At 48.3% G+C, this 13,029-nt stretch overlaps 1 protein-coding gene across 2 annotated transcripts in view; it reads left to right on the top strand.

The window, feature by feature from the left end:
* The first annotated feature begins 3,651 nt into the window (after positions 1–3,651).
* Positions 3,652–13,029, top strand: part of ADCY8 (adenylate cyclase 8) — a 117,100-nt gene continuing 107,722 nt past the window's right edge. For both annotated transcript variants that reach the window (XM_071421807.1, XM_071421805.1), the window contains exon 1: positions 3,652–5,654. In XM_071421807.1, coding sequence (XP_071277908.1) covers positions 4,734–5,654 — 921 coding nt within the window. In that variant the 5' untranslated portion in view covers positions 3,652–4,733. The remainder of the gene's footprint in view (positions 5,655–13,029) is intronic.

Raw genomic sequence — 13,029 nt, 5'->3', positions numbered from 1 at the left:
TTGTGGGGTTTTTTTTGGTGGTTTTTTTTTTTTTTTTTGTGGTTTGTTTTTTTTTTCTTTGTTTGCTTTTTTTGGTAGTATTAGAACATCTAAATTGTTGAATTGTTGCCAAGGAGAAGAGGAAAAAAAGAAAGAGGGAGTTATAGGAAGAAAACCCCAAACCACCAAACAGGCAAAGAGATCGTTCCAAGCTAATTTACTCATATTCTGTCATTTCTATCATTACTCAAGACACACTTTTCAGATACAATGGCTTTCTGTCAATTGTTTGTTTTTCCTTTCTTAACTTGCTTTGTCAAAAATTTATTTAAGTAAAAAAGATGTATAATAACACAAGTGTTTTTTCAAAATGTGTTTGATATGAAGACATCTTTATTGGAGAACCCTAGAGAGCTTTGCAGAGCATGGTGCCAGGTTTGCAATCCTGAGGACATAAATAGTCCCACTAAAATGAATGAGATCATTATTTGCATGATTAAATATCATAACATTAAACTGTACATAAATGCTACTGCTGTGGGTAGAGAGGGGGAAGAGGAGAGGAGTGTGACATAAACTTTCAGGTGACAGAAGAGGAATGAATTCTGCCTGATTTTTCATCCTTCAAAAGCCTTCTAGTGACAGTATTATTTTTAAATGGCTTTTAGTGATTTTGTGACACTGCCAAGTCATTTAGCTCTATTAAAATAAAAAAAGGAAGAAGAAATCCAACAGCAGCAAAACCAGAATAATGCACAGTATTAATCTTGTGCCAGCTGAGTTTGGGACTCACAGGGCTTCGTGCCTGTGTGTGAAATTACCTTGTTGGACCCCCAGCCCATCCAGCCTTCACTGGCAAACAGAGCCCTGGCAGGATCACCCCTCTCCTGCTCCCCAGGATGGTCAGGCTTCTTCCTTGCTCTGCAGAGCCAAGAGCATTGCTGCAGTGGGTGCCAATGCTGAGATCTTTTCCCCTTCTTGGTGACCCTCCACAAAGGTGCCCAGTACTCCTGTGGCTGACTCAGAAATGAGCACACCGACTGTTACCTAAAGGCTCTGCACTGCTTTGCCATCACCACTGAGCAGAGAGTAGGCTCACCAAACACACAGATGGCACAGAGCTGGGGAGGGCTGCTGGCATGGAGGAGGACAGGTTTAGTTTTCAACATGTTCTATTTCAAATTTGGCATGCAGGGTGGAAAAAACAATGCATTCCAGTGAGGGCAAAGGCAAGATACTTCATGTAGGCTGTTATGCACATATGGAGCAAGAGACACCTGCCCAGGCCTTGAGGACAGCAAAGTTTCAGTAGGTCATCAGTTCTGGATAAGCCTGTGAATGTCCCAGGATGTATAAATAGGAGTGCAGATAATAAACATAGTCCTAGATATAAGACAACTTTCCAGTGTAGAAACAAGTTGAGCTGCATGAATTTCAGAGAGAGGAAAGAAAGATAATACAATCATGAAACAAGTGTATATAATCGAAACCAAACAAAAAAAATCAGAGATCTATAAAACGTGACCCATGGGGGGAGGAAAAATGACAGAAATTATGTTATTTTGCCTAAGCAATGAGAAGGGGAAGAGGGAGTGGATAGAAGAGACATTCATTAAATATGTATAGACTACTGCCAGGATAATCTGTTCTCCCTGTTCATGGTGGACAGGACAAGAAGTGATGTGCTTAGTGAATGCTGCAAGGAATGTTCAGGTTAGATATGAAAATGATAAGGATGGAGAAGCATAAAAATAGACTGCCTGGGGAGGTATAGAGCCTTTATCACAGGAAAAATGATGAGAGTAGAGTTCACTCTGCCATGAGGCAAAGGAAACTGCCAGCACTGTGATTCAGTGCATACAGTAACATTAGAGAACTGGGATGTCCTATCTTGGTTTCATCTTATCTCTTTTGAATGGGTGTCTCCTGAAATTGCATTATATTTTTTTTTCCTTTTCCTTTTATTTATCACGATTTGTGTTGAGCAATCTGAATGAGAAAGATGCTTTCTTTCTGTGCTCTGGGGTTATAGCATTAATAATTATGATTTCTTTCATTAAAGAAATATATATGTTTTTGAGTAAGATTTCTCCTCTTATAGTATCAGTTTCATCTTGAAGTAATGCTATAATTTCCATGTAAGGGCTTTATCTAGGAGCAAGGATATGTGTCTTTATTACTATTGTGAAACCAGGATTAACCCTCTCCAGGTTAGCAGAGTCATGCTGAACCACAGTAAAGACCCATCTCTGTTCACAAAATGCCAGTCTTTCCTTGTCTGGGCTCTGGAGAACAAGAATTTCCTCTGCTTATATCTGTACAAAACCTGCTTCACACATGAGACACAAGACTTGTCTGGAGTTCCCGAATTTATTGTAGTGTAAATACAGAAACAATCAGTGAAATCCTTCCTAAATCTCCATGTCCTCCTGACAATAGAAATAATAATAATAATAATAATAATAATAATAATAATAATAATAATGATAGGTGAATTAAGCCATGACAGCTGGAAGGGTATTCATGGAGGCTTAGACCCACTGGAAGTCAAGCATCACATGCCATTTTTAAGCACCCCAGCTCCCAACAAGCCAGAGCTCCTACTGGGGTAGCACAGCTCCTTTCCAGGCAGGGCCTTTGTCCACACTGCTGCTGTTAGAAGGCAGCTGCCTGTTTATCTCAAAGAGTTCAGCAGGCATCACTCTTGTCTTTTGAAACATAAAGGAAAGTCCTCTCCCTTAATTTGCCATAGTCTAATGCACAGACTATGTCTGTTTCAGCTGTTTCCAGCAGCATAGCTTCAGCTCCAAAACTGAAGGTTTCATCCTTTCCCTCAGGACAGGGTTCAGACACTTTAACGAGGTTTACTTTGGGCAGGGAAGGAATGGAAGAGATAAAGACAGATACCTCTTCCTCTCCAGGCTGTGCCACAATGCACAACACATCCAGGTTTGCTGGCACAGAGTGACTCCACAAGCAGAGGAGCAGGAACAATTTCATCTGCCAGCATGGGGAGTGAGGAGTGGCTTTATATCCAGGCTCTGTGCATGGGACAGATTCTGTTCTTTCTCCAGCGTTTTTAATGTAAAAGCTGTCAGGATAGCTTCATCAAACATTCACTTAACACAGGGTGTCAGACCCACAGTCCTGGCAGTGACATCACCTTTCTGATAAGGTTTGAACTTGCTCAGGCAGAGGTGGAGGGACTCATAGGGCTCCCTCACCCTGGACAAGTGTGGTCTCTCGAAGCAAGGCCTGAGCATCTTCCTTGTGGCGGGGCAGAGGGATGCCGGGCTGCAGCATCAGCTCTCACTGAGCACTGTGCAGGGATGCACCTGTCAGGCAAGGCGGGACAGTCCAGGGCACCTACAGAAGGGCAGCTCAGAGAAACCTAAGTGACGCTTGAAGGAGCCTCCTGGGGGCAGGGGACCTGCTCTGCGGCAGCCCCCGCCTGCTCTCCGCCTCCCAGAGCCGCGGCTGCGGCTGCTTTAACCGGGCCGGGGGGGTGCTGGCAGCCCCGCCGACGTGGCGGGCATCAGCTGACCGCGCCGGGCTCTGCCTCCTCCGGGCTGCCCGCCCGCAGCTCCACTCCGGCGGCGGCGGCGGCGGTGGCTCCGCCGTGCTCGTCCCGCGGCTCCCGGGACAGCATCCGCCGCCGGCTCCCGCAGCCCCGCAGGCACCGCGCTCCCTGCGCTTTGCCCTCAACCCTTCCCGCTGCTGTTCCTCCTCCTCCTCCCTGCCACCGGGGAAGCCCCTGAGCCGGAGCACTCCCGGCCCCGGCCCGCGGAGAAGTTGGGATACTCCCATCTGGCTGCCCAGAGCTCTGAGTTTAGGGCGGGATTTTCATTCCCCGCTCTCTCGATTTTTTTTAGATTTGGCGTATGATGTGATTTTTTCTTTCCTCCTCCTTTCTTTTTTTCCCTCCTTTTTTTTCCCCGTTGCCAAGCAAGCCGAGTGTCTGCGATGGATGGGAGCCCCGAGTCCCCCTCGGGCAGAGGCGCCCCGTGAGCCAGGGGTATGCCCCGCCGCCGGGGGAAAGCGGGCGGGCAGCCCCCGGCCGGCGGCTCTGGCGCCGTGACCGAGGATGCCCGAGACCTGGCTGCCTCTCCCCTCCTGCCCGAGCTCGCAGCGCTGCCGCTGACCACAGCCGCGGGAATTACAGCAACTCCCGGGCACCAGACCTCGGAGCGGAGCCCCGGGATCCCCGGAGAGAGGAGCTGCCCGCTGTGACCGGCTCTGCAAGGCGGCTGCCCCCACCCCTCCGTGCCTCCGGCCTCCGGATGGAGCCGAGGATCGCCCACCGGGCAGCGGGGCTGCGCCCGTAGATGCTCCGCTCCTTCCTGCTCCACCTCTTCTCGGAACCCGCGGCTCGGTTTCAGCCCCTCGCACCGCTCCGAGGAGGGCGCGCACCGAGCCCGCCGGGGCGCCGGGGCTGAGCCGCAGCCGGGCTCCGCGGGATGCGGCTCCGCGGGGCGCCGCGGGAGCGGGCACGGGGCTCGGGCAGCCTGCGCTAAGCGGGCGCAGCCGCCCCCCGGACCCAGGCGGCCAGCCAGCCCCGCCGCCAGCCGCACCGCCAGACCTAGGGACCTGCCGATAAATGTGATCCCCGCACCGCCACCCCGCCGCCGCCACCCGCCCTTCGACATCCCCTCCCTCCTCTCCTGCGGTTCCATCCCTCCCCCTGCTCCCCTCCCAAAGACGGTGGGTGCCCCCCCGCCCGCCAGCCGGTGCTCTGCCCCCCGCCAGTCACCGCCATGGAGCTCTCGGAGGTGCGGTGCTTGAGCGACAGCGATGAACTTTACACCATCAACAGGACTCCCCCCGGCAGCGGCAGACCCCAGCGCCTGCTGTGGCAGACGGCCGTGCGCCACATCACCGAGCAGCGCTTCATCCAGGAGCACAGCAGCAGCAGCGGCGGCAGCAGCAGCGGCGGGGGCAAGGGCTTCAGCTCCGACGAGACCTGCTGCCCCAACCACCACCCGCACCCGCCGCACCACCTCCGGCGGCAGTCGGCCGGACGGAGTTTGGCCAGCGAGCGCCACAACAACGGAGGCACCAAAGTCTTCCCGGAGGGCACAAACAGCAGCGGAGACTTGGGCTTTCTGCCCCTGGACTGTGCCCCCAGCAACTCCGACTTCTTCCTCAACTGGGGCTATACATATCGTGGGGTGATCTTCCCCACTCTCCGCAACTCCTTTAAGTCTCGGGACTTAGAGCGCCTTTACCAGCGCTACTTCTTGGGTCAGCGGCGCAAATCTGAGGTGGTCATGAACATCCTGGACGTGCTGACCAAGCTGACCCTGCTGTTCCTCCACTTGACCCTGGCCTCTGCCCCCATGGACCCCATTAAGGGCATCCTCTTGGGCTTCTTCACTGGCATTGAGGTGGTGATCTGTGCCTTAGTGGTGGTCAGGAAGGACACGACCTCATACACCTACCTGCAGTACAGTGGTGTTGTCACTTGGGTGGCCATGGCCACGCAAATTCTGGCAGCAGGACTGGGCTGTGGCCTCCTTGGGGACGGCATTGGCTATGTGCTTTTCACGCTTTTTGCGACCTACAGCATGCTCCCGCTGCCACTCACCTGGGCCATCCTGGCTGGACTGGTCACCTCTGTCCTGCAGCTCGTTATGCAGCTGGTTATCCCCAGGTTTGCCGTGACTTCTCTTAACCAGGTACTGTGGTGAGGAGAGGGTGGGAACAATCCTATTTTTCCATCACCCTGAGTGAGAGGAGTTGTGGGGGGATGTCCCAAAAAATCCCTTCCCTTTTAATCAGGTGCTCAGAAGTTCATTACCTGGAGGGGGGATCATAGACAAAAATCAACCTTCTTGTTTTTCTTCTTCAGTCTCCCATTGCCCATCCCAGTGTTTCACCTCAAGCTGGGGGTTGGGACTTTCTAAGCACCCTGTCCCCTCTGCTTGTGTTCACTACATTTCTGTCTTTTGAAATAGCACTGGGGTGAGAAGCTCCTGGGGCAAGTGGGGAGGATGGGTCATTTATTATTCCCTTCCCTGACTTCCAGCAGTGGTTTGGGGTGTGAGATGACTGTCTTGGCCAAACTCTCCCGGTGCCCCCATTTAACTGCTCATGCCTTTTAACTCTGAATCTGCTGGGGCAACTGGTACTTTTATATGTGAAGGGTAGCTTGATCTGAGCTATGGAAAAACAGGAGCAAAGCATGCTGCTCTTCTGCAAAGAGAAACCAGTGAAAACTCAGTGAAGCCAGAGCAAAGCTTCCCTGGGAGATTTGGTGTGAGATCCTAGACTGTGTTAGAAGACACTAAGAATCCTTTTCTGCCAGTGGTCAAAGGACAAACACTGTTGTTCTGAATCCTTACAAGTGATGTTTAGGACAGAGTGCTGGTTATGTGGTAGAGTGTTGTGTGGTGCAGACTGCTGAGAAGCACTGGTCAGGAGAGGTCTGAGGGGTTAAAACCAGGTCTCACCTGACTTCACACACAGATGACTTCTTCCACAGTAAAGTGAGAATGCATCAAACTCCCCATATCCCTGCAAGGCAAGAAATAGTGTGTACTAGGACAACTTAATCCTGGAAATTCTTGCTGCTCCCTTTTCCCTCCCTTTTCAGACTGTCACATCTCAGTGCTGTCAATATTTCATGGCAGACTATCATCTCCATTTGGCTTGCTCCACAGAATCGGGGAGGAAAGGGTGGATATACTGTCAGATAATCCCAAAAGGAGGGAGGGTACAGAGGAATTTGTTGCTGGTGGCATGTTATTTATATGAGTGTTGTGATGTGCACCTGGGAAGTGACTATCTTGCACCTGGAAGTTTGGTGTCCATGATTCTTGGGACACATCTACCTTCCTTAGACCCTGGTCCTCCTGAAACCCCTGCCCACCCCTGCCCATGCCCTTACTACATGCACTTGTTAGCTGTGGGCTGCCTCACCTCATGTCCCAGGGATTGGGCTCACCCTGTTTTGGGAAAAACTGCCCCAGTGTGTTGTGCGGGGCTGAGCCCTGTGAGACAATTAGGCTGTGGCAGAGTTGTTGCCCAGCCCTTGGTGATGTGCTGATGAATGAACTGCAGCTGCACGCCGTGTACTACTCCCATGCACTGCTGGTGCTGCTAGTGACGGGTCAAAAGCTGTGTGAGTTATGCTGATTTCTTAATTTACTTCCATGTCCTCTCCTGGAGCTGTGAGTAATGTGCTGCTATCTCATTACGCACCAGTATCACAGCTGTTTAGCTGCTATACACACACAACACACACATTTCCCAGGAGAGATACTAGTATCTGTGTTTTGCAGCCAGTTGTGTGAACAAACTGCCCTGGAGTGATGCAAAATGAGAGATTACCAGCCAGATGATTGCCTTCATAAACTACACATATAAATCTCCTTAACAGGATCCACGCAGCTTCCCACACGTCGTTGCTGATTTACACCGGCTGTCCAGGGACCACTTAACACAGCCCCCCCTTCGGCCCTTGGCCTCCAGCCCCTGCGGGAGAGGCCGGACCCTTCCCCGCCCCGGGGCTGGCTCCCACCCGATGCCAGAGGAGGTCGGAGGGGTCGGGGAGGCGCGGAGCGCGGCTTCGAGCGCTGTCCGCCCTAACGGTGCTGAAGGCGGCGCGGCGCGGCCCGGGGGCTCCCTCCAGCGGCCCCTGGGCACCGGGGGCTGCCTCCAGCGGCCCGCGGGCACCGGGGGCTCCCTCCAGCGGCTCGAGGGGATCGGGGGCTCCCTCCAGCGGCCCCGCGCGCACCAGGGGCTCTCTCCCTCCAGAGGCCCCGCGGGCATCGGGGGCTCCCTCCAGCGGCCCCGCGGGCACCGGGGGCTCTCTTCCTCCAGCGGCCCGCAGGCACCGGGGGCTCTCTCCCTCCTGAGGCCCCGCGGGCACCGGGGGCTCTCTCCCTCCAAAGGCCCCGCGGGCACCGGGGGCTCTCTCCCTCCAAAGGCCCCGCGGGGACCGGGCCCGCCCGCGACCTTGCGGCCCGGACCCCACGGCCCTCACCCTCCCGGGCCACCCCTCGCAGGGCAGGCATGGGGCTGGGCCCCGAGGCTCCGGAGAGCCGCACCTGGTGCCCGGGCGAGGCACAGACCTACTTTGGCGCTTTTCTAGCCTTGCACCATTTTCTTACTTTTGGCAGAGGATTGCTGAGCCCTCTCGAGTGTTAGAGGATGAGGGTTTTTGCGGCTGGTGAAGGATGTAGCATTGTTGCTTCACAGGTGAAAACAGATAATTTAAATGACTGTGCCATCAAGGTTAGGTAGAAATCTTTGGGCCAACAAAGATTTCTTCCTCCTGCAGGCAAAACATTCTCTTTTATCACAAGGCTTATTTTCTCCTGGAAAAGACAGCATCTTCCCTTCAAAGAAGCTTTACAAGACTAAATGAACTATTTGATTATGTAGCAATATCTGTGAGCATCTTGCTCTGCCTCAGGATGCAGACAGACACTTACACTGGACAAAACCCAGGAATTAAAGTATGCAATGAAAGAAAAAGCAGATGGTAAAACTCTGATCATGCTACAAACAATGTGTTTTCTACTGATTTTTTAAAAATCTAGATTTCATACAGGGAAAATACTGAATTCACTTCAAAAAAAAAAAAAAAAGTCCTGAGTCAATTTAGTACTGTATCCAGAGTAGCCTCCATGGGCAAAATGGTTGTGACTCTCTTAGTCACACAGGTATAAGTCAGTCATACATCTATCTAAACTCATAAAGCTGCAACAGTTTACACAAAAGGAAAATCAAGTGCCTTGATGTGTTTTCCCCTAACCTCTTGGTTAAGTTTACTGACTTAGCTAGGTTTCACTGAAAAGTTTGTTTAGAAGCAGGTCAAACCATTGCTAATGCTTCATACAAGCATGCAGTACTGCTGCCTGGTTCACTATCTGCTGTAGTTTTCATGTATTATCATGAATACAAATAATTTATTTGTTTTCCTTTCTTTTCTTGCAGTAATTCTTAAGATGTCACCTGATTTTTCTTCCCTAGCATCCTAGAAAAAGGTGAAGGAGAAAGGCTTGAAATTAGATTTTTGTAAAGTAACAAGAACAAAAGCTCAAAAATAGACTTACTAATTTCAATCCTGCTAAGTGTTGAATATTTCTGGGGGGATATGATCACTCTTAAACCCATCTGACTCCAGGCTGAAGTGCTGAGGAATGTGCTGCTGCTCTGCTTGAGGGGAACCATGAAAAAGAGACTGATACCATGACTTAGGTTAAGACTGCACTGGTACCGATTAAAGATTGGGTCAGGAAGCAAATGAGAATGAAAGATCTTACTGGTAAACAAGTGCAGTGCATGGATTTGTGTGCCTGGCCAGATACCATGATGGGATAGTGTTTGTCTCTGACCTTCCCCAAAATGAATGTTTTATCTATATTCCATTTATTTTTACTTTTTCCTGGGTAACAATGTATGCAACCCGAAATTTCAAAGACCACATGTGTTTCAGGCATATGGGGCAGAACAAACAACTCAGAGCTCCTTCATATTATGTAACATAGGCAGATGATAATATAGACATGAGTTTTGACAGGCTTGAAATTATGTAAGCTACACACATCCTCTGGATTTTAATCCTCTGCCTTTGCACTCTTCATTCACATAAGCAAATTCCACCAGAGTCAGTAAGAATACTCTCATTACTACATCACATTTATAAGGGATACCTTGCAGAACCAAGTCCTAAATTATGTATATTAAATAAAACTTTAAAAATACATTTAGAAATAACCTTAAAGTGGATAATACTAAGGCTGGGTAAACTCATTCTTTTCCCTCTATCTTTCCAAGCCTAGGCAGTTCTGTGAACTATTTTTTTCCCAGATCCTCTGTGTGTGTTATTAATAGAGGGAAAGGCAGAATTTATGAAGTCACAAGGAGCCCTACAGAGATAAATCTGTGTAATTGTACAATGGAAACTGACAGCTTTTGCATGTGAATTTCAGTTGCATGTTTTCCAAAATCTGATCATAGATATCAGTATATGAGTATATGCAAAAACATCCTCATCTCTTCAAAATTTCTGCTAAATACTTGTGGAAAATCTATCCAATCTTTAAAATATAAGGACATTTCAAAGTTAACTACCATCTGAGAAGCAGAATCAAAGCACTCAACCTTTCTCCTCATGTTTGCTTTTGTAGCATTATTTGCTATGCATTTTTCTGCCATAGTCTTTTGTGAGCTACTTATAAACTGAGTGTGTGATTTCAGACTGGATTACGAACTGCTTTCCTTTTATATCCTGTAATATCACCTGACCAGTATCAGTGGGTCACAGCTTAATTAGATTAGCATTGGATACACTTTTCTTTGGAGTAGCTGCATCATTGTTGTGCTAAGTAGGGCAAATGCACTAAGTATATTTACAATTTGATGATTAATTGCCTCCAATATATAGGAACTCAGGCAAAACCATGAATGAAACCTGCTTTCATCAGTGAATTTCAGCTTACAACAGTCAGTGTGCTTGCTCTCACTAAAACTTACCTCCCTAGATTTTATATGATTTTTTTTTCTGCTGTCAAGGCACTTCTGGGTTGCTGTCAAGGGTTTGTTTATTGCTTGTTCGTTGTTTTTCATGGCCTAGAAAGAGGCATGTGCTCCAAAACAGCAACATCTAATGTGAAATAATCACATACCAGAGCAGTGCACTTACAGCTCACAGTTAACAGCAGATCATGTTTGAATGATCCTTATTAGCCTGTACAGAAGTCTGAAGGGGATAAACATCTCTAGTTCAGCTTCTTACTGCACTTCTCAACAGTTCAATGATGTCATGGGAATAGGAAAGAGAAGGCAAAACTGGAGCTGTTCAAGGGATTAGTCTTTTTCCAGAAGGTGGGGAAGGTTGAGGGTAGGACAGCTTCTCCTTACCTTTTCATATTTCCAGAATATCTGGCTATGCAGGAGATAAACTACAGTGTTTCACATAAAAGGTGAAATTTAGTAAACAGAAAAGAAATTACACTTTTAAATGAATGGAAACTTAATGGTTGATGGAAACTCCAAACCTGAAAATCCTTACTCAGCTCCTTCCTGGCACTCCATTCCTGTAGGCACACAATGTATAATGGTCTGGGCCAGTGGTCAGTGCTGTGGTGGGCAATGGGCTGAAAGGAAGCACCCACTGGGTGGTGGCAAGTGGGTCCTTTTCAAAGTGGCAACCTGTCACAAGTGGAGTCCTCAGGGAATCAATATTGGGCTCAATGCTGCTTAATGTCTTTATAAGTGATCTGGAAGATGGGATCAAGAGTACCCTTATAAAGTTTGTCCATGGTCTCAAACTGAGTAAGGAAAGGAGAAGCCCCCCTGTAGGAAGATCTGGATTGTCTGGAAGAGTGGGCTAGCAAGTACCCTATGTCCTTGTCAACAAGAACAAGTGTAAGATGTTGCATCTAAAAAACATAACCCGGGATTGCAGCACAGGCTGGGAATCTGCATGGATGGGAAGCAGCTTTATAGAAAGGGATCTTGGAGTCCTGGTGGACAACAAATTCCGAATGAGTGACCCGTGTGCAGCTGGGCAGAGGAGGCCAGCAGGAGGCTGGGCTGCTGACATCCCCAACAGAGATCAAGAAGTCATTATCTCACTTGATTCAGCATTTGCCTGGCCTGGAATACTGTGTTCAGGTTTGGTCCCAGCTATACAAAAAAGATGTGGACTGGCTGGACAAACTCCAAAAAGAGGCCACAAAGATGAGCAAAGAAGGGGGAAGTCAGATAGATATATGGGAAAAGGCTGAGAGAACTTGGTTTTTTCAGCCTTGAAAAAAGGAAGCTTAGGGGAGACATTTTCACCCTCTTAGTATTTAAAGGATGGCAACAAAGATCAGACCTTTCTTACAAGGAGTCTTATAGAAAAGTTGAGGGGTAATGTGTAAAATTAACTCTTGGGGAGATTATGATTGGACACAAGATGAAAAATATTTGCAATGAGAATAATCTCTCCAGGAAAGTGGTTGATTGACTGACATTGGACAATTTTAGGATTCATCTGGACAAGATGCTGGGCTATTTTGTCTAGACTGTGCTTTTGACAAGAAAGGCTGGACCAGCTGATCCTTGAGCTCCCTTCCAAACTTGCATTCAATGTGTCTGTGACTATATGATCACATTTCTCCAAGTATAGCCTTCTTGCCCTTAATTGTGCTTCTGTTTCTGTGCACCCCATGAAGTGTCTCAATAACTCTAAGTTTCCAGGGAGCCTACCCTACCCAGCCTCCAAACACTGTTCTACTTGCAACATGTTTTGCAGTTCTACTACACACACAGGACCTGTCCAATGTCAAAGTCAGTAGAGAAGGTTATTGTGCTCTTCCTCTGTGTAACAAATGTGGTAATGAAAATATTGAGGGATGTGGTAGACCAAGGTTTGAATCTCTTTTTCCCTAGAGGAGATTGAAGTCTGTCTCTTACCTCACCAGAGAGTTTCCAAAGCAAACCCATTCCTAGCACAGCTGTCGTTCTGTGAAGATAAAAGTTTAAGATTCAATGTGAAAAAAGAAAAATTTAAAAAAACAATAATACTGACTCTGTAACCAACCGTTTATGGAATTCATCACTAGAGGTGTCCTTACTCAATATTTTAGTGTTTTATATAATGTTGTTAAATCATTCTCTTGAACACAGGTCCCAAACAGCAGACTGTACAGTTTGATCTCCACTCTGACCTGGTGAATTTTGAACCTCTTTTTCAGAGTGCTGAAAAGCCCAAGTACGTAGGGGAAAACATCACAGTGATTGTGTAAATCAGGGAAACCAAGAGGAATTAGAAAAAATTGAGGTTTTAGACATACTCCCCGCCTTTCATAGTTGCAGAGTCTTTTTGCATACTGTGCAAGGATCTGTAAGAGTATGGTGGCATTCAACATAGGCTTCTGAATTAAACTCTAGTAGTTGTGTGTCTGCAAATGAGTTGCTCAAGGACTTGCTGTGTGGCTTATGAGCTTGCTATGTGGCTTATGAGCCATTTTTTCTTTATCTTGCCTTTCTTACAATGACAAGTCCTGTCACCTGCTGTCTTCTTGGTGCAGTGCAGCTTGTACCTATCAGGAG

The sequence above is a fragment of the Agelaius tricolor genome, unplaced genomic scaffold (assembly GCF_023055355.1).
Source record: "Agelaius tricolor isolate 1412-34295 unplaced genomic scaffold, bAgeTri1.0.p SCAF_2, whole genome shotgun sequence".
Taxonomy (NCBI): Eukaryota; Metazoa; Chordata; class Aves; order Passeriformes; family Icteridae; genus Agelaius; species Agelaius tricolor.
Note: the sequence above shows the minus strand (reverse complement) of the source record. Positions and strands in the feature narration are given on the sequence as shown.